This window comes from Arvicanthis niloticus, chromosome 6 (genome assembly GCF_011762505.2).
Source record: "Arvicanthis niloticus isolate mArvNil1 chromosome 6, mArvNil1.pat.X, whole genome shotgun sequence".
In the NCBI taxonomy this organism is placed as follows: Eukaryota; Metazoa; Chordata; class Mammalia; order Rodentia; family Muridae; genus Arvicanthis; species Arvicanthis niloticus.
Genome location: NC_047663.1, coordinates 89,153,641 through 89,180,581, shown reverse-complemented (window position 1 = coordinate 89,180,581; position 26,941 = coordinate 89,153,641). Strand labels below are relative to the sequence as shown.

Here is a 26,941-nt window from a genome sequence, read left to right as displayed (position 1 = left end):
GCACATAGTTCACATGGGGATCATGGGGATGCCAGCCAGTATGGACAAGTCTCCTGTGAGCGACTCCTGGTCCTCTTCCCATTAGGACAGCCTGGTGCTGGTTACCTGCGATTGGAAACTCCAGTTCAGCTGGGGATTCTCATAACAGGGTGTCAGGGACTTTTCTGGAAACTGCATTTCCTAGAGCTACCCTCAGTGTCCAGATCGTTAAGGGGCTCACAATGGCCTTATGGGGGTCAAAGTGACAGGAGAGCCTATGCTAACTTAAAGGTCAGTAGTTACTCGTATCCAAAGAGCATTGTGGGTAGAGTTAATTTTTGTCTCCAGCAGTGCCTCTTGGCACCTCTGGCCCAGATGGCCAAGGATCAGGACAAGCACAGCCCAGGTTGTGGGCTGTCAGAACTGTCAGAAGAAGAGCCAGACACTCTCTGCCCACCATGGGTGTTCCTCCCTCCTGCACCAAGGGAAGTGGCAAGAAGTCACCTCCCCTCTGCCCCTCATTTCCTGTGTAACTGTAGCTGGTCTCAAGATATCTCTGTGCTTAAGGCAGAGCCAGTTGGCCCCTGTGTTGACGACCTATCCCTGGTTTTTGATCCCACCCACCCTCACCCACCTAAGCCTGACCTTTGCAAGGAATGTGGTCTGACTTCATTTCCCATCACTCAGGGCTAGCCCTAGACTGGGTGGTGGCGGTGGTAGGGGCTGGGGGAGGGGGAGGCTGTGCATGAGGCTGTAGAGACAGTGCCAGGCGAAGAAGCCGAAAGAGGCTGTGATGTTTTTTTTAACTGTGACCCCTCACCTGCCAAGCTGGAGGGAGCTGGAGGGGGAACATCACTTCACCTCACATCCATGCTGAGGAGCTTGTGGTCTGCTCAGAGCCACCTGGGGAATAAGGGACAATGTTACCTGGCCATGGCTAGGTCCCATCTTTGAGTCCGAGACAGGATCAGCGAGGCCTGGCATACAGTTGGTGCTCAGCAGGTGTGCAGGTGATGAGTGAACAGCAAATGCTGATTATAGACAATAAGGGGTGGAGGTGCATCTGAATGACCCCCCCAACCCCATGCTCCTCCAGCCCCTGCACCCCACACCACAATGCCAATGGAACCATTGTGGGGTTTTCTGTTTCACACTGTGATGTGTCTTTTGTCTGAGATGATTGGGTACCAGAGTCTTGAATTCTACGTAACCGTAGGACAGTGGCTCCCATCTGCGTCTCCTAGGATGTGAAAGATGCAGATTCCAGGGCCTGCAGCTGCCTGTAGAGGCTGGGCTCTTAAGGAGCTTCCCACTAGGGATGATAGACAGGTCTTGATTCACATAAGGCTGGCTGCAGGCTGCATAGTCTCCTGGGTTGAGAGGAGACATTGAGACATGTTTCTTGCCCGGGCTCACCTACCCTATACATCATCTTCTGGTTCACAGCCTGCTCTACCTGCTCTGGGGCTTCTTAGTGTGGGAGCCTCTTAGCCTGTGAGGTCTGGGGCTCACCAGACAATCCCTACTGCTGGACTGTCCAGGTAACTCATACATGGGGGCATGAGAAGCCCATATTCTGAGCAATGGGGGTGGGGAAAAGAGAGGCTCAAGGCAAAGACAGATAGAATACAGTCCCACACATATTCAGGAGGACAATTCTCAAAGGAACAGCTCCATACCCACCCTGACAGAGTCCCTGAACCCCACCCCAGAGGGGACACTGGATTGTTTGGTACCCATTTATTTACCTGCTATCCTGATCATGTCAGAACTAGAAAAGCTCTCAGAGAAACCATGTCACCCAAAAGGACTGACATGGAAGAGACATTACCTCCCTCTACAACGGGGTCAGCTTGATGAGGCCCTGTGTTTATGCAAGTCACATGCCTCGGGGACAAGGGTGGCCCAGCATAAGCCCCAGCCTGAACCTCTCAGTGCCCCTGGTACAAACAGGGAACCAGAACAGGAGCTAGCCCTGTCTCCTAGTACTATTCTTCTTTTTTCCTGCCCTGTGGGGATGGAGGGTGAGCTCAGCTGTCCAGTGGGCCTCATAGCAGAGGCACCTCGCTGACTCAGACCCAGTGCCCCTCCCTATAGGAGGGCTGGTTCCCCTAGGGGCGGGCCTGGCAAGCAGTCAATGTGGAGAGTCTGCCTGGTAGACACGACTACAGGTGCCCATAGGTTGGACAGGTCTTTTCAGGCCCAAAGGCCTCATTGTCTCCAAAGGGTGGTGTGGGTTGAGGGGTGGGACAGGTGGGGACCTCAGAGCCATTGGTATCCACAGACCATGGCCTTGCCAACAGCTTGGCCCCTGCTGGGGTCCTATGGAAGTCCCATCTGCAGCCGAAGCTTCCTACTGCTTCTCCTTAGTCTTGGTGAGTATGGAGTGGGCTGATCTCCAGGGAGAGGTAAGGGAACCCAGGGCCTTTATAAGTTGGGACCTTGGATGAGACACTACCTGCCCTTTGCTTTCTCCTTGGGCCATCACTAGGTGGCCTGAGTTCCAGGAGGGTTAGGGACTGAGAACAGTGAAAGGACTGGAAAGTGAGGACACTCCTAGTAGGGGCGACCCCTAGGCCTACAGAGTGTAGGCTATATGATACAACAGAGTGTAGGGGCCTTAGCTCTCTCTACACACAGTGGGTTATGTGGAGGGCTGGGGCCAGAGAGCAGCCCAGTTTTGTCCTGGCCTCTCTTTAGCTTTGTACCCTCTGCCTCACAGGGTGGATGCCACCTCTGCAGACCCAAACTACAAAGACAAGTCAGGTGAGGTCCTCTGGGGTAAACAGAAGGATTTTCTATTCTAGTCTTGGGGCTGCCAGGGTGGGCAATGTTTTCTGCATTTTACACATGAATACATACCATTCCTTAGTGTCAGTTCTCAAAGAGGGCTGTGGAGCAGAAGTGTTGCTGAGCCCAGAGAGTAGCAGAATCCTGGCTGTAGCTGGGCCCTGAAAGGATCTGAGTTGGGAGGCAGTGGGGCCCTTGGGTGTTAAGTCCCGGACACCAGAAGTAGCCAGACTTAGGCAGTATCTGGACCTTGAGGCAGTTGAGACCAAGTTCTTAGGTAAAGAAACACCCATCTGCTTGGGAAATGTCAGTCAGGCCTTATCCTCCTAGGAGGCGGCATTCCTCCATGCTGTGAACAGCGCCACTGACTTTGCCAGGTGGGTTCAGCAGCTTTTGGGGTGTTTAGGAGCCCTTGTGGGCTGAGTGAACAGGTGCCAGACATCCCGGTTCCCAAACACTCTGTGTCTGATCTCTCTACTCAGTCCTCCCCGACCTAGCTGTCTCAGAGTTAGGGGAAGGACTGTGTTCCAGGGTACAAGTACCTTGCCCTCCAGACTGTCACATGTCCCAAAAGGGCCACGAGAACTCCAGGGTTCTGAAGGGAGGGTGCTCTGTGCAGGGAAGCACTTCTAGAGGGACAGTGTTGGGTTCAGACTCCCAGCCTTGTCCCCAGTCTCCCCACAGGCCTCTTTCTCAGCCTCACATGTGATGAGCTATCTGGCTTGAGCATGGAACACGCCAAGGAGCTGGCTATGACTGTGAGACAGAAAAACATCACGCTCCGGGTACATCAGGTCAGTCCCTACCATGGTCCTTGAATGGAATGAGGGAGATACACTGTAACCAGGAAGTTGGTGACTAGTTTCTAGAATACCATTGCTCATCTTCATGACAACTCAGGGTCTGGTCCCGGCTGGTGGCTCCCCTCAGAGCTCCTCTTGCTGCCTAAGCTGACCACTAGGTGTGTGTATCTACTGGGGGCTCAGCTCTCTGGGGATCTCTGAGCCTGCTATCCCTCCTCAAGTCTGAACTGGTCTTGCTGTCCCTCTCCTGGAGACCTTGCATTGTCTTTCAAGGCTCTGTCCTTAAAATATGGTCAATTTTGGCATGACTCAGGAGGGGGAGAGGGAGGCCAGTGTGACTAGCCTATATAGAATCAAGATCAAGACAAACTTGTCCCTGGCTCTTGAGGCAGCGGAATGTTCATGCCACAGTCTGTGAACAGAGCCAGAGTACAGCCTGTGGCATGAAGGGTGGAATGGAACTGGGGTGCCCCAGGCCATCCTCCAGAGCGATGGCCCAGAACATTCTGAGCTGCATGTCCTGGTCTCCCCGCAGCTGCGCTGTCTGGCACGTCGCTTTCCTAAGCGCCTCACCATCGAGGAACTGGATGCTCTCCCACTGGACCTGCTGCTCTTCCTCAAGTAGGCCTCAAGCTGGGGACTTGGTCTCATCCCCCCTTCATCTAGTCCTTTACTACAATGTGTAGTGACTGGGTGGCTTTGTCAGGGAAGCACTTAGTGGAGTGTCGTGTGTGTGTGTGTGTGTGTGTGTGTGTGTGTGTATGTGTGTGTTTGAGTCTCTGCATGTTTGTGTCTGTCTGTGTGTCTGTCTATGTCTCTCTCTGTGTGTCTTTGTGTATGTTTGTGTCTATATGTCTGTGTGTTTGTCTATGTCTCTCTGTGTGTTTGTGTCTTTGAGTATGTTTGTGTCTGTGTGTGTGTTGGTGTCTGTGTGTCTGTGTCTATGTGTCTGTGTGTTTGTTTGTGTGTGTGTTTGTGTCTGTGTCTGTCTGTGTGTCTGTATACTTACACAGTAATCAGCATACTCCCCTCTCCATAGCCCAGCCATGTTTCCAGGGCAACAGGCTTGTGCCCACTTCTTCTCCCTCATCTCTAAAGTCAATGTAGATGTACTCCCACGGAGATCTCTGGAGCGTGAGAGGCTGCTGACGGAGGCTCTGAAATGCCAGGTCTGGAATAGTACCATCTTCTAGAGTTAGAGACAAAGCACAAAGGGGGATTGGTTGTTCCCCTGAGGTGCTGAAGCTGGCTGTGTGTGCAGGGAGTGTATGGATTTCAAGTTAATGATGCAGATGTGCGGGCTCTTGGAGGACTGGCCTGTGACCTGCCTGGGAAATTTGTGACCAAATCTTCAGAAGTCCTCCTCCCCTGGCTGGCAAGATGCCGAGGACCCCTGGACCAGGGCCAGGAAAAGGCAGTCAGGGAGGTTCTGAGAAGTGGAAGAGCCCCATATGGGTGAGTAGGAATGGCTTAGCCTATAGGCAGCTACATGTGAGGCTACCATAGCCAGACTGGGTTTCCTAGGGCCAGGTGTCCCCTGCTGTATTCTGTCAGGTATTGTTCCCTGGGAGGTTTTGCACTTCTGACCTCCAAGCAGAGGCATTGTCTGTCCAAGTTCCTGTCTCTTGATGTCTATCTAGGGCCACATTCTTGGTCTCTGACTGTGTCCTTGTTTCTGGACAGCCCCCCAGCGAGGTGGTCAGTCTCCACCCTGGATGCTCTGCAGGGCTTGCTGGCAGTGTTGGATGAGTCCCTCATCCACAGCATCCCCAAGGTAAGGTCCTGCTACCCAGCCTGGCTTTGAGGCTGCTGGGCCTTGAGACTCAACCTACCATGCTCCATCCTCAGGATGTCATAGCTGAATGGCTGCAACGCATCTCCAGAGAACCCTCCTGGATGGGGTCTAAGCTGACGGTCATACACCCAAGGTTCCGGCGGGACACAGAACGTGAGCCCAGAGCCATGTCTACTGGGTAGCAGACTGAGATAGGACAGTAGGGATAAGGGATCTAGCTCTGTAGATTTTCATTTGCTCCTACCAGTGGCCCTTCCTGGCTCCTCAGCTTGGTCAGTCATAACTCCACAGCGTAAATAGGATTGCCCCATTTTGTCAGTGGGTAAACGGAGGCCATTGTGTCATGGCAGGTGTGGGAGGAGAGAGAGTTGAGAGGAGCCCCTGACTCTTGCTTACCCCTTGCAGAGAAAGCCTGCCCTCCAGGGAAGGAGCCCAATGTGGTGGATGAAAGCCTCATCTTCTACCAGAATTGGGAGTTGGAGGCTTGTGTAAATGGTATCATGCTGGCCAGCCAGATGGACCTTGTGAATGAGATTCCCTTCACCTACGAGCAACTCAGCATCTTCAAGCACAAACTGGACAAGGTGAGTCTTAATGGGCTCCCATGTGCCTGCTGTACCCAGGACTACAGCTCCAGGAGTTACTCTGGCCCTCATGGCCCCTTCTTCCATAGACCTACCCACAAGGCTATCCTGAGTCTCTGATCCAGCAGCTGGGTCACTTCTTCAGATACGTTAGCCCTGAGGACATCCACCAGTGGAATGTGACCTCACCAGACACAGTGAAAACTCTGCTCAAAGTCAGCAAAGGACAAAAGATGGATGCTCAGGTAACATCTGCCCCACGGGGCATGCGGCCTGATGGGGGATGCCTCTTACCCTGCCTCAAGGGGCTTCAGTGGCTTCTTCCCACAGGTGATTGCCTTGGTTGCCTGCTATCTTCGGGGAGGAGGCCGGCTGGATGAGGACATAGTAAAAGCTCTGGACAACATCCCGTTAAGCTACCTGTGTGACTTCAGCCCCCAGGATCTGCACTCTGTACCCTCCAGTGTTATGTGGTGAGCTCTGGTGTCTTCAGGGCTGAGTGGATATTCAGAGGTTCCTAATCCCCACCATGTCCTACAATGTCCCCCAGGCTGGTAGGGTCCCAAGACCTGGACAAGTGCAGCCAGAGGCATCTGGGTGTCCTCTATCAGAAGGCCTGCTCAGCCTTCCAGAACGTGAGCGGGCCGGAATACTTTGAGAAAATCAGGACATTCCTGGGTGAGTCAAGGCACACACGAGGGGTGGCCACCATAGGAGGCCTGCAGACCCCACAGTCCTATGCCACGTCCTACCCTCTCCTTGCCCCACCCCTGGGGATATGTGGGATCCGACACTGATGACTCTGGCTCTCCAACCCCTTCTGACCTCAGTGGTCCAGCGGGTTGCTGAGCATAGAAGGGCTTGGGCATTGCCCAGGAAGAAGATAATCTCTGAGAAACAGTGTGTTAGTCAAGAGTGGGTCTGTGTTGTGCTGTGAGTTTTCCAATGGAGGCCTCAACACCTGCAGGCGGGGCCTCCATGGCGGACCTGCGGGCCCTCGGCCAGCACAATGTGAGCATGGACATAGGCACTTTCAAGAAGCTGCAGGTGGATGCCCTGGTGGTAAGTGGAGGTGGGAACTAATTGCGGGGCAGGGGGATGGAGCTCAAGACAGGCACTACAGAGTTGCCAGGCTTCCTGAGGAGAAGGGCTTGGGAGTTGGTGGAGGTCCTTACTTGGGACAAGGCCTTTTGTCAGGTAGAGCCTCATGAGGGCCTTGTGTGAAGCAGAGGTACAGGAGGGACAAAAGACAGGACTTCAGGAGGAGAGGTTGGACCTTGTGAGGAGGCATTTGGACAGGCTCTGCTGGAAGACGTATGGCCTCCTGAAGGGCCCCTTCTACATAGGGGTCGAGGTATTGAGGGCTGTAGTTTACTCCTTCAATGTTCTGAGGGCCTAGAGACCCTGATGACTACCCTGTGCTCTGGCAGGGGCTGAGTGTGGCTGAGGTACAGAAACTTCTGGGGCCACACATTGTGGACCTGAAGACGGAGGAGGGTAAAAGCCCCATCCGGGACTGGCTTTTCCGGCAGCAGCAGAAAGACCTGGACAGGCTGGGTTTGGGACTTCAGGGTGGCATCCCCAATGGCTACCTGGTCCTCGACGTCAATGTCCGAGGTAAGCTGGGCTGCCCATGGGCAGAGCTGGGGGCTGGAGTTGGAGACTGAGTTGCCCCCTCTCTTTGTAGAGGCCTTCTCCAGTGGAGCCCCACTCCTTGGGCCAGGATTTGTTTTTGCATGGATTCCAGTTCTGTTCCCAGCTTTAAGACTGAGCTGAGACCACCACCCCTAAAGCTCCTGGCCCCAGCTCTACAGGGGCCATCTTGACCAGGAAGGAGTACCAGGGGTCACTGCCAAAGTTTGAGGACTCTTGAATTCAATAAACAGTGGCATGTGCCCCCTTGAGATGTCCTGTAGTGTTCCTAAGACAAGTCAAGAGAATGACTTTGGAGTTTCTTGTGATCACACAAATACAGCTAGCTCCTCCTGTTCATCCCTCCCTCTAAAGAGGAATGAAATATGGCCCCCCAGGCAGGCGGTAGCTATTGGAGAACTTCCTGGTGTGGTAGCTGATATCTCCAAGAGTAGTGGAAATCCTGCGATTTCAGCTGAGGGGTGTGAGAGGCCACCACAGTCTAGGCCCTGCCAAGAGGATTCTGTTCCCAACAAGGCTCTAGCAGAGACACACTGCACAATAGCCGTGTGCTTTTATTTAGATCCACCAGCAAGGGGAAGTGACATTCAAGTAACACCGAGTCCCACTTGTCTTGGAATAGGCCAGAAGATCTGGACTCTGTCTCCTCCTACCAACTTGTCCTTTAGGTTGGGTAGGTCTTATTGCTTTATGGGCTCAGATCCTGGGAGCTGAGGTATGTACCAGAGCCAGCCTGCTAGGATGGAGGACATAGCAGCAGGTCCCTTGGGGCTAGGGACATGTATTTCAGCCTAGGCAGGTGTCCTGTTCTAACTAGTCAGATACTTAGGGGTCTGACTGCCCCGGGTCAGTGCCATTGGCAATGGCCAGGGTCCTAGTGTCCTGTGAGTAGTGTCCATTTGTCCCAAAGGTAGCTGACACAGTAGTAGCCACAGAAGGCTGGAAGGCAGAACCACAGCAAGTGACAAGTACCCCAGATGAACTGGAGGACTTCCTGCAGGTGGAAGAAGAAAGGGACCCATCAGTTCCAATTGGAAGATGCCCTCAAGTCCCTTCTGTGCATCCTCCCCTTTGTGGTGGTGACAGCTAGGAGGGTCAGTGAAGGGGCCCATCTATGACTGATCTTCTGGTCTCAGCCTGTTCTCTTTTTGGGTTTGGGTTGGGGGGGGGGCATTTGTTTTGTTTTTGTTCAGTCTGAAGATTGAACCTGGGCCCTTGCACTTCATTAGGGAACTTCTTTCCACTGAGCTACATTCACTGATGTGTGTGTGTGTGTGGTTTGTATATGTGTGTATGTATACACACATATATAATACATATATTTATACATATATGTGTATATATACACACATATAATACACATATATATTTATACATATATATGTATGTAATTTTTTAAAACTTTTGCCTGTTTATGTATATGAATGCTCTATTTGCCTGTATGCCTGCATACCAGAAGAGAGCATCAGACCCATTACAGATGGTTGTGAGTCACCATGTGGGTGCTGGGAATTAAACTCACGACCTCTGGAAGAACAGTCAGTGCTCTTAACCACTTGAGCCATCTCTCCAGCTCCTATACACAAAATTTTGAGGCAGGCTATCTCCAAGTTTCCCAGGTTAGCCTTAAACTTGCTCTGCTGCTCAGGCAGGTCTTGAACTACTTACAGTCCTCCTGCCTCATCCTCCCGAATAGCTGGGATTATAACTTTAGGCCACCAGACTTGGTCTTGGTTCGATAGGTTTTGGATGAGGCAATTGTGTGTAGATGGATCATTGGCAAATGAAAGGTAGGGACAGCCAGGGGTGTGCAAAGGATGGGAACAAGGAATGTGGACCATACCTGAGCTGTGGGAGACATCATCATTCCCTGGCAGATCCAGGGAGTGGATCAAATTGGATGGCGGGTAGGCAGTGTTAGGGGGCCTGTTGGTCACATAGGCCAGTGTGGGGCTGCTGTCCAGGCCCAGCTCAGACAGGTCTGACATATTGTGGCTGTGCATCCATAGGATGACGTTTGGGTGGTTGCGGGCCTTCTGCAGATCTCCCAGGTTCTGGCCCAGCAGATTTCTCACACTGTCCACACCCATGCTCTGCAAATGAAGCCAGAGGTTTGGGGAGGAGTTGCAAGGATCCGTGGGGCTACCTTCCCTTGTAAAGGACCTGGCACAGTCAGTGCTGCTCCCAGGAACGATCAGGATGGGCACTGTGGGGCAGAGGTCAAATGCCACTCCTCTGGCTTTGGAACATATGCATCTAAGTCCTGGGGTTCCCAGCTTGGCCAACCCCACTCTGATGCTGACCTCACAGGCCCCCTGCCTCTTTGTCTTGAGTGCTGGATTACTGATATACACCACAATGCACTCAAGACAAAGAGACAGGAGGATTGTGAGGTCCAGAGCAGCCTGGGTTACAAAGTAAGACCACATCTCTACAAAACAAAACAAAACAAAACAAAACAAAACAAAACAAAACAAAACGAAACAGAGGTAGCCCTTGGGCCTACCTTCAGTGTCAGCGGGTTGAGGTTGGTGAATGTATCAATGTCCATGGAAATGTTGGCCCCAGCCAGGTACTGAAGTTCCTCCAAGGGGGCACCACCTAGAGGGAGCAGTGGTGAAAGCCAAGGAGGCAGAGGACTTGTTTGGGGACACACAGGACAAAGGTAGGGAGGGGTATATTAAGGAGAGGCAGAGGGGGAGAGGAGGCACAGTGCAGGGCTCACCAAGGTAGGGGCGTATTAAGTAGTAATATTCTCCCACATTACTGGTGTTCCTAAAGACCTCATGAGCCTTGGCGAAGAGCACATCCTTCCGACTCTGAGGGCAGGGAGAGATGTCTGGAGCTCCGGCCAGCCTGGGAGTGGGATGAGGCAGATGAGTAGGCTTGAAAGTTCTTAATGGGACCACTGAGTGTATCCTCCATCCTTTTAAGCGCTGACTTCTTCTTGCCCTCTGTATAACCCCCCAAATTTAAATCCACCTGGTACCTCAGAAAGTGGCTTTATTTGAAAATAATAAATTTCTTCACAGATGAAATCAGAGTAGAAGATGTAGTTCCTAGGTTAGCCCTAAATCCACTTCCTGGTGTCCATATGACAGGTGGGGGTTTAGACACAGACACACAGGAAAGAGCAAGGCAGACTTCCTGTGAGTTTCAGAGAGGCCTGGCCCTGCGGACATTCTGCCTTTGCATTTCTGGCTCCTAGAAGTCCTAGAGAATATATTTCCCATTGTAAGTCACTCAAACAGTTTGTGATGTTTCCCTTCTTTATTTTCCGCTTTTTAAATTTTTAAAACTATGATTTGTGTTTGTGTGTACCATAATACATGTGTGAGGTCAGTCCTTGCCTTCACAGTGTGGGACCCAGGGATCGAACTCAGGCTATGAGACTTGGTGGCAAGCACCTTTGTGCTGTGCTGTATGTGTGTGTGTGTGTGTGTGTGTGTGTGTACACGCATGCACGTGCGTGTGCATGCATATGTGTGTGCAGCCCAGAATTTACTTCAGGTGTCTTCCTCGGTAGCAATTATAAGTTGGGACGCTGGCCTGCTGTTCATCGTTTCAGCTAGACTGGCTGGCCAGCAAGCCCTGGGGATCCTCCTGCCCCCTTTCCCCTAGTGCTGACATTGCAGGTGTGGTGATTATTTCCAGCTTTTGTTGGATGTTGGAGATCTGAATTCAGGTCCCTGTGCATGTGCTGCAAACACTTTATAGGCTGAGCTGTCTCCCTCGCCGTTTGTGACATATTCTTATGGTGGTCCAATAAACCTCTGAGGGTGGCTCGGACCATTCCAACCCATCTCCTCAACCTCAGCTTTTCCCATGCCTCATGTTGGGAAGATGGTTGACTAGGAGGCTCACCGGAACTCTGAGGGCTGGATGATCTGGATCTGCTTGACGCTCATCCAGCAGAGACGGGAGCCCCCGATGGCTACCAGGAGAGCTCCGGTGACTTTGCCGTTATGGTCCAAGAACCTCTGTAGAACTGCCTGGAGGCAGGGCCAGGCTCGGTGGGGCTGGGCAAACCAGACCAGCCAGCTCCCGCCCCATCGGCAGTCCAATCACCCTCACCTCTGTCTGGTTGTCCAGAGCTGCATCTGAGGCCAGCAGGACCATCACTGTGTCTCCGGATGTGATGTTCCACTGGCCTATTTCAGCAAGGGAGTAGAGGTAGACCAGCGAGGTGATGAGGTGCAGCTGGTCCTCAGGGATGCCATGTGGGTAGATCTGAGGCAGGTGGATAGTTTAAGCTGTAGCTGAGCCCTCCAGCCTCCACCCACACAGACCATCCACACACCTGAGCTAGCTTGGTTTTGACAACACGCTGACACTCTGCAGGCAGCGGGTGTTGGAGCAAGGGGTCCAGGTTGGCCCTGAGCACACGTGTGCCTAGGCAGGATTCCAGCTGGGTGCAGTCATAGTGCACTAGGAAGAGGTCATCATGAAGGGTGGCTGCTGTGATGTTACCACGGACACAGGATCTCCCTGCAAGGTGTGCCAATGAGCAGTCTGGCAGGCAAAGGCCTGGGATGACAGCTTGCCCCTTTGGGACTCATCTTTAACCCTGATCCCCACTCTGATCTTCTTCGCTTTGGTGGGGCTGAATCTTGCTATGTATTCCAAGCTGGCCTCAAACTTAAGATCCTCCTGTCTCAGCCCCTTAAATACCACCATGCCCAGCTTCTTCTACTTCTGATCATAATCAGACCTTGACTTGCTGCTCATTTTTGGTCTCTAGCCAAGACCTTGGCACAGACTGGGTCATGACTAGGAATCCAGACTGGGGGAGGCATAGAGTCCCTGGTATACAGTGGGCACACTGACCTGTGCGCCGCTTGGGCCTTGAGGACACTGAAGTGGCCTTGGACTCCAGGAAGTTGACGACGAAGCGCCTGGCATCGTGCCTGCTCAGCTGCCCTGCCCGGCAAGCAGCCACCACACTGCGGAAGAAGTCCAAACCCACGGCCTGGCAGAGGCAAGTGTGTCCATTCCCAGCCATAGGAAGGGTCAACCAAGCCCCTACCTCTGCCCCATAGGCCCTATGTGTGGTGTGATAGGAGAACCCAGGGTCACCACTCAAGGCTCACAATAGCTATGTGGCACTCATGGTCCTGGATGGATTGGTGGTACCCACATCCAGTCCCATTCCAGGTACTTTCCTACCTCCTGCACCTTCTCCCACAGGTGGGGGCTGATATAAGTGGCCAGAGTTCCCAGGGCCTGTAGCTTCTCCAGGTTCCAGGAGCCAGGAGGCCTGGTGCATGGGAAAGGGTACTGTGATGGAGTCTAATACGCTATCCCATCTCCTAAGCAGGCTGGAAGAATATATTCATAGGCTCCTAATTCCCGGCCAGTGCTCACACAGTTTTGGGGGTTTGTCTGGCTATGAATCCTAGGTGGTGGGAAGGACCCTTAGCCCTGTACCTCACTGCCTCAACCTGCATGTCGGTGGGGTTGAGGCTGGGGTTAGAGTTCAAAGAACAGTAAGACTTCAGGGAGGCAGCACTGCTGCCCTGGGTTCAAACCTCAAGCCCCTCCCATCTTATCTGAAGGAAGGAAGTCCTCTAGACTCCCCGGATTCCCCCAAGCCTGATCCCTGGAACCCCCACCCACCCAATTTGCGTCTTCCCACTGGCCAACAGGGTGTTGAGGGCAGCAATCTGCAAGACAGTAAGCCTTGGGCAGCGAAGCAGGTTCTTCAGCACACTGGGGTCTGCAGTCATGATTTGTGGTGCCTCCATGTCACACACCAGGACCCCGAGAAGCCACAGATCTGATGCACTGAGCTGTAGGTGGGGTCCCCCCTGCAAAGACAGTAGGTCAGCTCTGAACAGGTAACTGGGCCTCACTGCTCAATCTTGTCCCCACCTCAGATACCTACCAGACAGGCCAAGGCTGTGCGCTGCAGGGCAACTCTCTGGTTGGGCAAGTTGGCCAGCAGTTCTGTGTCTCCTTGGGCAGCATGGTGAATGAAGGCCCGGCAGTTAGTGTCCCCCACCTGGCTCAGGCTGAGGACAAGTGGAGGGATGTCAGGGAGGTAGGACTGGGTCTCCCACTAGCCTTCCCAGTGTCTCCAGGGTGGCCCAAGACCAGAGGTGGTCGCCAACCACAACTGGCAGGCACATGATGAGGAGATGGTCATTATAGTTCTGTGTTCAAACCTCCCGGCAGGGACACTCACTTGTAGAAAAGGAGAAGGTTGGGTGGGTGGAACTCGAAGTCATCCTGGAGACCCAGCCGTGCAGCGAGGTTGGCCAAACAGCTGAGCTGAGCAGGGGTAGAGGTCAGGCAGCAGGTTACTGTCTGTCCGGTGTGGACCGGCCCTGAAGGGACACTGCTCAGCCCCTCGGAAGAAAGGGGTTAGGAAGGAACTGGAGATGTGTGTGAGAGAAAACTTGTAGTAACACAGAGTTGAGGAGGCAGGTGGATAAACGAGGCCGGAGACAGAGTCCTGAGAGAAGCAAATCAGTAAAGAGCCAGAGAAGAACCGGGTGTGCGGGCGCACGCCTTTAATCCCAGCACTCTAGATGCAGAGGCAGGGGGATCTCTGTGAGTTGGAAGTCAGCCTGGTCTACAGAGTGAGTTAAAGGTAACCAGGATTATGTAGAGACCCTGTCTCAAAAAAATTTCCAGAGATGTTCAAATTGGAGCTGCACTTGTTCAACTGTGTATATGTTCTAACATTCACCTGAGGTGAGCGGCTTCACAGATGGTTAAAGTGGGTTAGCTTTACCTAGAAAGTGCTCATCTCCCATCTGCCTGTCCCTCCCTCCCTCCCTCCTTCCCTCCCTCCCACCCTTCCTCCCTCCCTCCCTTTGCTCTTTTTTTCCCCTCTATAGGGGTTTCACTATGTAGCCTGTCTGACCTTGAACTCAAGGTTCTCCTGAGTCCTGAGAAGACAGGAATGCATCATGCCTATTGTGGTGACCTGTTGCCTCGTTCCCTGAGTGGGTAATGGCAGATTCTGCCTTTCAGGGGACGGGTTCATTCCCTCTAAGCTGTCACACCTGCGCATGGATAGACATTTCTTTACCATCCCTTTGTCAAGGGGTGAGCAGCAGAGGCTTGCTTGTTCCCATTCTCAGTAATTTGTGTCTTTGCCCTCGCCAGTAGCGCTTCACTGTTCCACGGGAGCAGCTTCTGGTGTTGATTTCCTTCCAGCTTCATTCATTTTTGCCTCCAATTTCTTCTTTTAGGTTTCTCTTTCTCATTTCCCCCTGGTTTCCTAACAGAAAACTACACTGTCCAGATATTTTTCTTTTAACAATTTTTCCCCTGGTGGTGGTGGGTGGTGGTGGTGGTGGCAGTGTTGCATTCACGCTGTGGCATGCATGTGGAGACCAGAGGACAATTTGTGGTAGATGATTCTCTTTTCATCATCTGGGTTCTGAGATCAAAATCAGCTCGTCAAGCTAGTGGCAGAACACTTTACCAGCCGAGCCATCTTCCTGGACCTGCTTCCTTCTCTTTTCCAACACACGCATTAGAAGCTGTAGTCCGCCATCACTCCTGCTGAACCCCATTGATAACTTTTCTTTCTTCTAGATAAGGGTCACTCTGTAGCTCAGGTTGAAACTCACAGTCCTCTTGTGTCAGCTTCTAGACTGTGGGGATTCCAGCATAGACCAGCATGGCAGGCTGTATTTTTATTTTCATTTAGTTCAAATCCTTTTTACAACTGTCCTGATGCCAGATGTGGTAGGGCACACCTGGAATCCCAGCACTTGGAAGGTTTTTTACTTCACGAGTTTAAGTTCAGGGCCAAGGGCTGGAGAGATGGGTAATTGGTTAAGGTATTCTTTAACCACTCCTGCAGAAACCTGAGTTTGGTTCATGGCCCTCATATGAGGGCTGACAACTGTCTGTAACTCCAATTCCAGGGGACCCAACAGCCTCTTCTGGCCCTCTCCAGTGCTGCATACATACATGGCACACAGATATATATGCGGAAAAACACTCACACACATTACTTAAAAAAATAAAAAGAGTTAAGGCCATCCTTGGCTATACAGTGATTCAAGACCATACTGGGATATGTGAGACCTCACCCACAGAAATAAAATCCTGAGAGTTTTGTTCATGGGCTGGAGAGATGGTTCAGCAGTTACTAGTACTGGCTGCACTTCTATAGGACCTGGGTTCAATTTCCAGCAACCACATGGTGGCTCACAACCATCCATAACTTCAGTTCTGGGGTATCTTACACCCTCTTCTGATCTCTGAAGGTACTGGGCATGCATGTGATGTACACACGTGACAGCAAACATCCATATACATAAAATAAATCTATTTTAAAGAGTTCATTGTTCAGTCAGGTGGTGGTGGTGCATACCTTTAATTCCAGTACTTGGGGGGCAGAAACAGGTAAATCTCTGTGAGTTCAAGGCCAGCCTGTTTACAGAGTAAGTGCCAGGACAGCCAGGGATACATAGAGAAACCCTGTCTCAAAAAAAAAAAAAAAAAAAAAAAAAAAAAAAAAAAAAAAAAAAAAAAAAAAAAACCCAAAAGAGCATGTTGTTCAATTTCCAAGTATCTGAGAGTTCTCCATCTTCTTTCTGCAACTGATTTCTTGTTCAAGTTCATTGTACTTGAGCAGAGACTGGATGTGCTCTTTGTAAGGATTGGGAAGGTGGATCTGAGAGCCAGTGATGTGTTTGTCTTGATAAGAAGCATGTGTTCTTTTTGTTGTGTGGTAAAGTTGTCCGCACATACCAGCTCTGGCAATTAAACTTCTGAACGAGCTCCTCTGTATTCTTGATTCCTCTGATACCTGATCTGTCCTGCCAGGCAGTGGACAGGGCTGGCTATTACAATAGATTTACCCGTTTCTCCTTCCAGTCTATCTGTTTGCACAATGTGTATCTGGTCGATTTGAGGTTAGGTGTACACTTGTTCAAGGCTGTTATTTTTTTTTTAAAGATCTTTCTTCATAGTTGAGACAGTCCCCTGCTCAGTCCCTAATGACTGAGGTTAAAGGTTCAGGCCACACGGTCCAGCTTTTTCCTTCTGTTACGTTCGGCAGATGATGGTTGGTCCAAGATGATGGAGGGCCAAGTGAGCTCAGCCTGCCTTGGTCCAGGATCCTGCAGTCCCAGGTGGGAGAGAGGCCAATGGGCTGAAAGACCCTCCCTCATGAGTCCTGGGGTTGAACAACCCCAAGGAGGGATCACATCCTAGGTGATCCCAGGGCGGGGCCTGAGGCAGCAGACAAAACCTGGATCATTTCAAGTTGAGGCTGAAGCACCCTGTAGACAGACTTGCTGGAATATGTTGGAACCACCCAATGTGGGTGCTCCTCACATCGATCATCTCTTAGAAGAAGAGTCCCCTCAGAAGTGACAGACTACTTGTGACAGTGGGGCCACCAAAGAGTCACATGCTAGGTAGTTTTGAGGTTGGCAGGATGATCTGGAGATAACCCTCTGCTTCAGGGAAGCTGTGTGCCAATCCCCAAACCCTTACAAAGCTGGCCCTCCACCTATGTGTCTCCGTATCCTGGTTGTTAGCCTACACCACCTGTGCTCTTTTTGGCCCTTGACACACTTACCTGCCAGGCTTTGAGTGTGACCCTCTGTGAAGCCAAGGTTCTGATTAAACTGGAGAGCTGTTCCCGGGGCAGCTGGCTGGCTGGCAAGCACCAGAAGTTTTGCAGGAGGGAGGTGTTGTCCCTGTGCAGAAGGAGGAGACCATGTGGGTCCAAAGGGAAAGACCCATGAAGAAAGACAAAGGAGGCTTTGGCTACTGCAAGGGGGACTAAGATTACTCAACTGTCTTTACCACTGGGGAGTAAGAGGCAGAGAGTACCTGTTAACAGATAAAATTTCCTTTCCTTTTTTCCCCTCCTTCCTCCCTCACTCTCTCTGTCCTCCCTTTCTCCTTTCCTTCCTTCCCTCCTTCCACCATCCATCATAGAGGCCTTTGTTAGGGCCAGGTTCTCAGCTGGATGGGGCTTTAACATGGGTCCTGCCATCACTCTGGGACTCAGGCTCAGCTGACTTTGACTCAGGCTTAGACCAGTCCTGATGGCTGCTGAAGGGTATAGGGTCACATGCTGAGTGACCATAGGTGAGGTCATCTTCTGGACTTTTCTCGGGGTGTTATATAGCATCCACCTACTTGTTGGGGAATGTCTCTGATACCAACCCAGACTTGGCTAGACCCACTTGGGACCCTGGTGCTGCCTGACCAATCACCGCATTTGCCAACTGGCCCATGGACGAACATGATTCCCAAGAAATGGGGGTAAGTCAAGCTCAGGCCGGAGAACCCTGGACAGAAGAAAATGATTTAGGGAATAGGGATGGCATTGAAGGCTCTGGTCCTGGTACAAGCAGTGAGGAGTGATGGCCAAGAGCTCCAAGGATGAAACCTGGGGGATACCAGCTGAGGTCGTAAGTCCCTGATGGCTGAGCTTCTTGTGATCATGCCCATACTATTGACATGGCCAGGGACTTGCTGCCATACAATTGACACTGGACCCTGGAAGCAGGCCGGTGTGCAGCACTGAAGTCAGACTAGGCCCTCTAGGTCAGTGATGGCAGTGGTCCTGTCTGAGCCTTATGTGTGGACCCTGGACATAGTCCCTCCCCTGGGACCACCAACAGAGGACTCAGGACCACTCCTTCTCTCCATGCCAAGTCTCAGAAAACCATTTGCCCAGTTTGGGTTTTGCTCACCTGACCCATACATTGGCTTCACTAGCGTTTAGTCCTCCCTTGGGCAAGCTCTTAGTCTGAGGACCCGAGCAGTGGGCAGTGAGAGACAGGAGGAGGGCGAGACCAGGACTCGCCAGGGCACCTGCAACAGAGCGGTGGTGAGGGCATGTGAAGGAGTTCCCTGTGACCACCTCAGCCACAGCCCTCCTAGAATGGAGGACCTGGAGGGGGCTGGCAGAGCCATCTCAGTTTCTGTGTACATAGCCTGGGTCTGCATGTGGTATGTCTGCTGGTACCCACGGTGTCTGCAAGTATGCATATGTTTTCTGTACACACGTACATGTGTGTAAGTGCCTCCTTGATTGTTGCTCTGTGTGCTTATAATGTGAACCCTGAGACCCTAAAACTCAGAAACAGAGGGTTGGCTCCATATTCTTCCAAGTTTCTGTAGTTGGACATGAAAGGGTCTCCCAGCCCAGGAGGAAGGGGTTTGTTTCCAGCGACACAGAGCAGACTCTTAGCAAAATCTCTTAAGCAGCAGCGACAGGGCCTATGGAAGACAGCCATGCTCTGATGTCCTTTGTGGACCATTCTCGCCCCTGCCTCCTTGGGGCCTGGCCTGGTTTATGCTGGGACTACCAAAGAGGGCTTGGTCTATGTCTTGCAGCCTAGACTGGTGGTGGCTCCTGCCACAGCCCCATCTTGTCCACACTAGGACCTCTAGGACTGTGTTGGTGGGGCTGTGGATCGATGCTCTTCCGTACCACACTAGCTGGCCTGTGTCCCAGGGAGCTCAGTTTCCTCCCTTTTTTCCCTTGCAGCAGGTCCCCAGATTTGGGTTCATGTGGATGGGATGGCCAGAGCATCAATACCCACCTCTGCAGCAATATGACCCACAGCCACTCAAGGGCCCCACGCATTCCCTTCTGTGTAGAAGTGTTTTCTCACCCACTCTGGAGCCCATAGCTGACGGTCGGACAGTTCTGATCATCCTGGCTGAAGCGTCTCAGGGCAAGGAAGCCCGAATGCTGGGGGTTGTAGGTCCAGGCCTAGCTGGATACAAGGCAGGGAGCAGCTCAGGTTATTTTCACCGGAGATGGAAAGAGAGAGAGAAATAGAGAGTCAGTATTAACATCTCGAAGGGTACCTGACCTTGCCCAGGGAGGAAAACAGTCCCACAAACAAATGGCAGGGAGTGGCAGGGGAGGAGAGCTAGTGAACCTGGCCTTTCTTATCACAGGTCAGCCCCAGGGACCCATGAGTGCCTTGTATCCAATTAGCAAATCTCACAAACAGTGAATCTACCAAGCACTGGAGGAGAGGTGCCCCCACACCTTGTGGCCGAAACCTCAGACATCAGCTGTCTCTAAGACCCTGGTTCTAGAAGACAAGACAAGGCTTAGCTAGAGCTGTTGGACTGCCTTGTGCCACTGATTGCACCTACCACAGGGTGTACAGTCTGGTGAGTTTTGGGTCCCTATGACCTCCTGATTTTACAAGGCCCAAGGGGTACACAGGAAGAGGTACAAGGAAGGGTACAAGAGGGTACACTGCCCTCTGTAGGGAGCAAAACAGACTCAGACGCTTAGAAGTCTGCAACACTGTGGTCTGGTTGGTGTCAGGTCTTACCTGAGCAGGAATACAGAGTCTGGTAGTGAAGGTCCTGTCAGAGCAGGAAAGAGGCTACTTCTGACCAGCTGGCCCCATGATATTGTAGATCAGATGTTCCAGATGCCAGTGATCCAGCTCAGATTCTGTCAATCCTTGCAGCTGAGTCCCAGGATGCAGAGTTGGTGTGAATAAAGCTGGCACAGTTCAAGCTTAAGTACAAACCTGGCCCAGTAAGCAGCCCAGGACTGCTCTACCTAATCAAACCACTGTGGCCGTGACACCTGCCAGGCAGGCCTGTGGGAAGGAGACTAGACTGTGCCAGGTGATGCTTGTATCAACCCCTCGGGCCCAGGCATTGCACGCACCTGCTCTTCAGCCCCAGGAGAAACTCAGGCTGAGCTTGGGCTGAGCTCAGGGTTGGCAGGCACCCAGCACACACCCTCCCCGGAGGCCCCAGCTTCATTCAGGGTGTGACGAGGGGCAGCCTGAATTCACGTACATCTCATCTCTGTGCACATAGGTGTATCTGTACAGACTGTGCATCCCCAGAGCTTACACATGCAAGCTGTTCACACGCTGGACATTAGGCACACACAGACAAGTATGGTGGCTGGGCATAGCCACCCCATGGGTGCTAAAACACAGTGTCATGCAGACATGTGGGCTGTGAAGAAGAGTGAGCATGCAGAGAGGCATACATTAGACATTCACTCCAGCCGACGGCTCTACTCAGGGCCTGGATGCTGCTGCCAAAACCTCAGGGCACAATCATCAGCACCAGGGCCAAGATGATGGCTCCACCAGGAAAGCCTCTGAGAGGGTGAGGTAAGAGGAAGGTATGCAAGGGGACTTCTAGCCTACCTGTTAGACTGTGTCCGGAGAGGCAGCCTCTGGGTCCTGAGTGTCCAGGGCTGGTTCCTGGCTCGTATTACTGACCGCTGCCTACTTCCAGCTCTGACTTTGGAAGGGGGCGTGGAAAGAAGGAAGGCTCCATGGCCTAGAACCCTTGAAGTGTGGGTCTGAAGCCACATAATCACCATCTGCACCCACAGGTAACCATCAAGCCTGCTTTGTAGCCCCGTGTGAGGCTGGCAGCTGTAGTAACAGCAGATCATAGCCCCCCAGGGGTTCCAGAGTCCTGCCTGGTGGGTGCCCCATTAGGTTTGAGTTCAGACAGCTTGGTTGGTTCCGCCTTACTCAGGATGGATCTCACAGGGCTCCTGGGCTTCCATCTGGACATATGTAACTGACAGAGTTCCCAGCAGCTGTATTTGGCAATAGTGAGGGCACCCACTAAGAGTGGGGGTGTAGGGGCCCCCATTTTGGAGGGACAAGGTCCTGGGGACACTTAAGAAAGGGTCCCATGTACAGAGGCCAGGTTGACCCTGAGCCCCGTTATTAACCTGGGGTCAAGGGCAGACTGCCAATGGAACCTGACTCACCTGGGGACAGGTTTTGGCTAAGGAATTGTTTTTGTGTTTGTATTTATTTGTGGTCCTGGTATCGAATCTAGGACCTTGAGCATGCTAGTCAAGTACTCTACCACTAAATTACACCCCCCCTCCCAATCCCCGCTTTGGCTTAAAAGGCTGCTCTGGACATGGAGATGCCTGCTGGGAGGAGAGGTCATGTGGTGGTGGGGTTGCCACCAACCTCCAGGGCCCAGGTAGGCTGGAGGAGAATTTTCGCATTCTGGCTTGGGCAGAGGTCAGATAATGGGCTGCTTGTTGTGGGCTTGACCTCTAGGGAAGCCTAGAGTCAGGATCAACAAATGACCATAGCAATAGAGTCATAGCTGACAGGGCCTGGGCTGGAGAGATGGCTCAGTGGTTAAGAGCACTAGCTGTTCTTCCAGAGGTCCTGAGTTCAATTCCACTTGGTGGCTCATGACCATCTGATGACCTCTTCAGACATGCAGGTGTATATGGTGTACATGCAGATAAAGCACTCATATACACAAAATAAATAAATAAATAAATAAATATCTTAAAAAAAAAAAAAAAAGATAGGGCCACATCCCATCCCTCTCTTGTTCAGTTGTGGCTAACTGAACCCTCCTACAGCCTTGGGCTAGTTCAAATCCTGACTTTGCAGATGAGAATATGGGGACCCAGAGAGGCTGAGTGAGTGGCTCTAGGGCACACAGTAAGTGCCATTGCCAGAGAGCCCTGGACAAAGCCTTCAGCTCAGTGCTCACACTTAGCATGTTCCTGCCTGGATGCTGGTCAGGGTGGCCTTGTCTTAGGTGGTCCCTCCTCCAGGGAGCCTTGTATAATTAATTGCTCTATATTCTTCCAGCCTTGCCATGGGATAAGGGTGAGTGTGCAAAGGTGGAACCCACTGGGACTCTGGAGCCGTAGCTGGTGACATCTCACCTGCCATGGGAGCAGTACAGGGCCTGGGAGACCATGAGGATTGGTTGAGATTTTCTAGGCAGACATAGTTTTGGAGTGTTTTCTGGAGCAGGGCCTTGCCCAGGCCTTCTGCTCCACCTTCCCTTTAACTGAGCCTGTCTGTCTGTCTGTCTGTCTCCCATCTATCTTACTCCTTGCTCCATGGCCTCAACTTTCCACTCTGTATCTGGCCATTGGGATAGTTCAAAGACCTCTCCCACCCCTCACACTGCCCGCTGGGGTTCTCCCCCGATGGCAGGCTACGGCTGGTATACTGGTGCTCTGTAGGGCACTTGGCACTTGGCACAGCTTAAGTCTGGCAGAGCCCATGACATGAGGCTGCATTCTTTTGGTCCCACAGCTGGCCTGCCCTTTGGGAGGTAGGATGGGTCATGGAAGTTCAGAGGAGCATTGCCCCTGTCCGGGGGCCCACTTGAGGCTCCTGTGCCCTGGAGGGTACTGGCTACGAAGCCAGTCACTACTTTGTTTCCTGTTCTAGCAGGGCCACGCCTACCATGGGGGATTTGCTTCTTTCTCTTTGTAATAATATTTGTGTGTGTGTGTGTTTATATGTGTATGTGAGTACGTGTTTATATGTGTGTATGAGTGCGTGTGCATGTTTATGCATGTGAGTGCATGTGTGTGTGCACATGAGTACATGTTTATGTGTGTGAGTACACACGTGTGTTTATGTGTATATATGTGAGTGCGCATGTGTGTTTGTGTGTGTGTGTCTTAGTCAGGGTTTCTATTCCTGCACAAACATCATGACCAAGAAGCAAGTTGGGGAGGAAAAGGTTTATCCTGCTTACACTTCCACATTGCTGTTCATCACCAAAGATAGTCAGGACCGGGACTCAAGCAGGTCAGGAAGCAGGAGGTGATGCAGAGGCCATGGAGGGATGTTACTTACTGGCTTGCTTCCCCTGGCTCGCTCAGCTTGCTTTCTTACAGAACCCAGGACTACCAGCCCAGGGATGACACCACCCAAATGGTCCCTTCCCCCTTGATCACTACTTGAGAAAATGCCTTACATCTGGATCTCATGGAGGCATTTCCTCAAGGGAGACTTCTTTCTCTGTGATAACTCCAGCTTGTGTCAAGTTGACACACACAACTAGCCAATACAGTGTGTGTGCATATGAGTACATGTTTATGCATGTGTGTATATGAGTGCACGTATATGTGTGTTTATGTATGTGATTGCATGCATGTGTGTAGACCAGAAGACAGCCCTGTCAAGTGTTAGTTCTTGCCTTGTCTTCCATCTTGCTTGAGATAGTCGGATAGTTCAGAGCTGTGTGCACCAGGCTAGCTGGCCCATAGCTTCTGAGGAGTCACCTGTCTCTACCTTCCAGGTCATGGTAGAAACTTGGATTGTGAGCTAGCATGTCTGGCTTTATGTGGGTTCTGGGGATCAAAACTCAGGTCTTCACACTTACACAGCAAGTATGTTACCCTCTGAATCATCTTTCCAGCCCCTCCAAAAACTGCTTTTTAAAACAGGATCTCTTCCAGTAGGCTGGCTTCCAACTTGTTACGTAGCTGAGGATGGCTTTGAACTTGGGATCTTCTTGCTTCCCACCCTTGAGTGCTGGGATTCCAGGTGTGCACCACTACATAAAGGATTGTTGGTTTGCTTGCTTAAATGTACTGCTGAGGTTGGAACCCAGGGTTTCATGAAGGCTAAGCTGAGCTAAATCCCCAGCCTCGTTTCCTCTTCAAAATGGGATAATATGACATCTGTGCTGGCTAGGCTTCTCAGAGGCAATGGCTCTTTCCTGTGTGAAAACAACCTCCTTATGTAGGTACTGCCCCGGTAATCTGGCATGTGCCTGTTGGTGCTGAACTTCCTGAGAGAAGTCTTTTGGGAAGTCTTGATAGATGTCTGGCAGGGACCGACCCCTGAGAACCACAAAGTTGTGAGGTTGGCCCAGCCCTACTCCCTACAGGTCACAGGCTGTGGAGCACATGCCTTAGGGTCCAGTGGCAGACATGCTGGTAACAGGACCCAGCAGTGCCCCTGTGTGGTGGTAACAGGTAAGACAGCTGGTGAAGGCAGCTGGGAGCTTTGGAGTTGGCTACCAGGGGAGTGCCAAGTGCCTGGGTTTGCAAAGACATCTTTCCAGATCACCACTAAGGCTAGGCCTAAGTGAGGGACATCCTGAGGCAGAGCAAACAGGAAAAGACCTGTATCGCCCCATGGAAAGGCAAAAACAAACAAAAAACAAAAACAAAAAAAAAAGCATGAGAGTGATGGGGGTTGGGGAAGCTAGCATGGCCGCCCAAACTACTCCTGTGGGAGCCGACTTTTAGCAGAAAGCGGCCAGATCATCTTTGCAGCCATCTAGAACCATATTCCCTGAAAAGAGACTTGGTTTTCAACAGCCTACAACAGCTGAGCACACTGTGACAAACATCTTGTTTATCCCACATAGCTTGTTTTGCTGTTTAGTGACCCCAGCTGCAAGGCGCACGTGGTATCCACGCCTGCAAGGCATGAGGTGCACGCACGTGCTATCCACGCCTGTAAGGCTGATGTCATATCCACGCCTGCAAGGCACGTGGCAAAAGCCTATAAATACTCAGGACTTCCCTTCAATGAGAGACATAATAAGGGAGACAATGAGAGAGAATAAGAGAGAAGAGAGACAATAAACGAGACTCGAGACTTGACCACACACCCTGTCTTGTCTCCATTCCTCGTGTCTCCTACCCCTGCAGCCCCACTCTCTCTCGCTAGACCTTGACCCGCAGACCGGAGAGGCAGCTTGGGCAGGGAAACAGTGGCCACCAAGCGTGGAGCGGAGCAGGCTGCAACATTTTGGCCCACAAAGCCGGGCAGTACAGGCCGCAACATTTTTGGCCACCCAAAGTGAGGCTCCAGAGCGGTCCCTAACATACTCCAAGCTCCCCTTTTGCAGATTGGGAAACTGAGGCACAGGAAGCAGAAGCAGGGCCTCATGACCTTGATTTCCGTAAAATCTCTACCAAGTTCTAGTGGGCAGTGGCTTCTGGTCTGATCCATCATGGAAGTTGTAGTCCAAACCCAAGTGTGGGGGCAGTTGAGGAAACATATTGCAACGGGGAGGGACTGAGCAGTAGTCATGTGACCTCAGAGGGAATGTTGGCTTTGTGATGTCCCTCCCCTGAGCACTGGGACTCTGGGCACCTAGGCTATAGGCCAACATGAACAGTGGTTCTCCTAGAGACTCTGGTTGAAAGCTGCTGTAATATGCTCCTAACTGGGAGGGGTCTTCTGGGGACTGGGCATGTGACCCATCTTCTGGTCCCTCCTAAGAACCCCCAAGCCCAATGCAAGTTTCTCATTGCCTGTGGGGCGAGGAAGGGCAGCAGCCAGGACCTTAAGGTCTAGAGTGGGTCCTGCTAAGTAGTCATGGGCTAGAGGTCTGCCATATTCAGCAAGGAAGGGTCGAGGGTACCCCACATCAGATAGGCTCATGGTCACTCTCAGGATTGATCACTGAACATTTATTCTTAATCCTAGACCCTAGCTGCAGCCAGGGTGCTGTGGCTGTGTTGTGGTGGTCAGGTGAGGCCCAGAAGGCTCCCAGGAGAGGACCCAAAGGCTGACGCTGATTCTCTATGGCTATGTAGAAGCCAGGCAGGTGGTGACATGGTCAACGCTCCAGCTACGAGCCCATGAGCAGAAGCAGCATCCATGGCAGGTTTAGAGGGCTGGGCATGCATGAAGGACACTTCTGCAGATGCCCCAACACACTCCCATTCATTGGGGCCAAGTGCTAGATGCAGGCAGAGGAGGTGAGGCCCTGGCAGAGTTCAGGAAAGGCAAAGGCACATGACAGTGGTGGGCAGCAGGAGACAGGTTGGGGGCTGCAGGTGACCCAAGTCCAGGTAGGCTAATGCCAGGATGGCCCTTCCTAGGCACTGGAGGATTCCTGCTCCTGGCTTTGCCCTTCCTGGCTAGGGGTGTGGGCAAGCCTGGGATGAAGCTAAAGAGGCAGAAAGCTGTTCCAGAAGGAAAAGTCTTAGCTTGCTCTGGGGGAATGCTGAGAGAAGACTTACCTACTGGACATCTCTCCTACAGCCCGAGTACCCTGTCCTCTAGCAATCATGGCTTCCTAGCTGCTACATCTAGCAGCTCTCAACCCCCAAGCCCAGAGGCTCTTAGTCGTCCGGCTCTAGTGTCCACTCTGATAGCCATTGCAGGCACGATGCTCTCTGTGCCTCAGTCTCAGGAGGGGGCCAACCTTCCCTGGGCTGTGGGGTGGAGAGGCTGCAGGGCCTTGGCCCTCCACCCGTAGGGTCAGGGTCAGTCTGTAGGGCCTGGAGGAGCTGTCCAAGGGGCTGAACACAGGTAGTGGGACTCCAGCAGGCATCAAGGGCAGGCAGGAAGGGGTCAGGTGTGCAGGCCTCCACGCACTCAGCCTGTGTGGGGATGCGCAGGTAGAAGGCGTGCAGCATCATGCGGAAAGGTTGGTCCTCCTGGTCCTCAGCCTGTCCGTAAGTCAGGTCACCCACGATAGGGTGGCCAAGGGCGCTGCAGTGCACACGAAGCTGGTGTGTCCGGCCTGTGGAGTCAGGAATGGGAGGTCAGGCTGGGAGGAGCCATTCTTTGTCACATCCCTTGCTCTTACAGTATCCAGAAAGTTCTCTGGGTTGGCTTCAGAGTCTCCCAGCAGGCCCCTGGCTT

General features: G+C 52.2%; 4 protein-coding genes across 18 annotated transcripts in view; 2 read left to right on the top strand and 2 right to left on the bottom strand.

Moving 5' to 3' along the window:
* Positions 1-2,100: 2,100 nt before the first annotated feature.
* LOC117711229 (mesothelin) lies at positions 2,101-7,855 on the top strand. 4 transcript variants are annotated; one of them, XM_076937090.1, is made up of 17 exons: positions 2,101-2,160; positions 2,264-2,354; positions 2,702-2,745; positions 3,100-3,146; positions 3,443-3,563; positions 4,108-4,193; positions 4,612-4,741; positions 4,834-5,027; positions 5,256-5,346; positions 5,421-5,520; positions 5,773-5,951; positions 6,041-6,196; positions 6,282-6,424; positions 6,502-6,629; positions 6,919-7,013; positions 7,382-7,568; positions 7,639-7,855. In XM_076937090.1, exons 2-17 carry the CDS (start codon positions 2,267-2,269, stop codon positions 7,725-7,727), a joined length of 1,878 nt encoding a protein of 625 aa, XP_076793205.1. In that variant the 5' UTR covers positions 2,101-2,160; positions 2,264-2,266; the 3' UTR covers positions 7,728-7,855. The 4 variants fall into 4 exon arrangements, with proteins under 4 accessions (XP_076793205.1, XP_076793206.1, XP_076793208.1 ...); XM_076937091.1 differs by lacking the exon at positions 2,101-2,160 and having other exon boundaries at positions 2,176-2,354; positions 3,467-3,563; XM_076937093.1 differs by lacking the exons at positions 2,101-2,160; positions 3,100-3,146 and having other exon boundaries at positions 2,176-2,354; positions 3,467-3,563.
* Positions 7,856-8,122: 267 nt separating this feature from the next.
* LOC117710796 (mesothelin-like protein) lies at positions 8,123-20,203 on the bottom strand. 6 transcript variants are annotated; one of them, XM_076937084.1, is made up of 16 exons: positions 19,892-20,203; positions 19,211-19,315; positions 18,284-18,404; positions 17,155-17,275; positions 13,789-13,874; positions 13,489-13,615; positions 13,221-13,411; positions 12,771-12,861; positions 12,432-12,573; positions 11,905-12,092; positions 11,679-11,834; positions 11,469-11,596; positions 10,330-10,460; positions 10,111-10,205; positions 9,448-9,697; positions 8,123-8,598 (listed from the first exon to the last, which is right to left on the bottom strand). In XM_076937084.1, the coding sequence occupies exons 2-16, from the start codon at positions 19,251-19,253 to the stop codon at positions 8,414-8,416; spliced, it is 2,055 nt and encodes a 684-aa protein (XP_076793199.1). In that variant the 5' UTR covers positions 19,254-19,315; positions 19,892-20,203; the 3' UTR covers positions 8,123-8,413. The 6 variants fall into 6 exon arrangements, with proteins under 6 accessions (XP_076793199.1, XP_034361910.1, XP_076793201.1 ...); XM_034506019.2 differs by having other exon boundaries at positions 19,211-19,311; XM_076937086.1 differs by lacking the exon at positions 19,892-20,203 and adding an exon at positions 19,415-19,547.
* Positions 19,584-26,941, top strand: part of LOC117710795 (chromosome transmission fidelity protein 18 homolog) — an 18,450-nt gene continuing 11,092 nt past the window's right edge. For 2 of the 6 annotated variants that reach the window (XM_076937079.1, XM_076937077.1), the window contains exon 1: positions 19,586-19,724. The gene's annotated coding sequence lies outside the window, so the exon portion shown is untranslated. Of the gene's footprint in view, positions 19,725-20,350; positions 20,699-26,941 lie in introns of those variants that run through there. The other 4 variants (XM_076937082.1, XM_076937081.1, XM_076937078.1 and 1 more) reach the window with 4 other exon arrangements.
* LOC117710797 (RNA pseudouridylate synthase domain-containing protein 1) overlaps positions 25,738-26,941 on the bottom strand; it is a 3,264-nt gene continuing 2,060 nt past the window's right edge. For both annotated transcript variants that reach the window (XM_034506020.2, XM_076937094.1), the window contains one exon: positions 25,738-26,819. In XM_034506020.2, the coding sequence (XP_034361911.1) occupies positions 26,416-26,819 (404 nt within the window). In that variant the 3' untranslated portion in view covers positions 25,738-26,415. The remainder of the gene's footprint in view (positions 26,820-26,941) is intronic.

What these genes read in the sequence shown, in the direction of transcription:
- LOC117710796 (XM_076937084.1), bottom strand. Translation starts at nt 19,253, where the DNA reads ATGATCAGAACTGTCCGACCGTCAGCTATGGGCTCCAGAGTGG. An exon ending in AAGGCCCAAGCGGCGCACAG is followed by an intron (nt 12,093 to 12,431) that starts GTCAGTGTGCCC and finishes CACACCTTGCAG; the next exon opens with GGAGATCCTGTGTCCGTGGT. An exon ending in CTTAATACGCCCCTACCTTG is followed by an intron (nt 10,206 to 10,329) that starts GTGAGCCCTGCA and finishes TGCTCCCTCTAG; the next exon opens with GTGGTGCCCCCTTGGAGGAA.
- LOC117711229 (XM_076937090.1), top strand. Translation starts at nt 2,267, where the DNA reads ATGGCCTTGCCAACAGCTTGGCCCCTGCTGGGGTCCTATGGAAGTCCC. An exon ending in GACCTGCTGCTCTTCCTCAA is followed by an intron (nt 4,194 to 4,611) that starts GTAGGCCTCAAG and finishes CCCTCTCCATAG; the next exon opens with CCCAGCCATGTTTCCAGGGC. An exon ending in GTACCCTCCAGTGTTATGTG is followed by an intron (nt 6,425 to 6,501) that starts GTGAGCTCTGGT and finishes AATGTCCCCCAG; the next exon opens with GCTGGTAGGGTCCCAAGACC.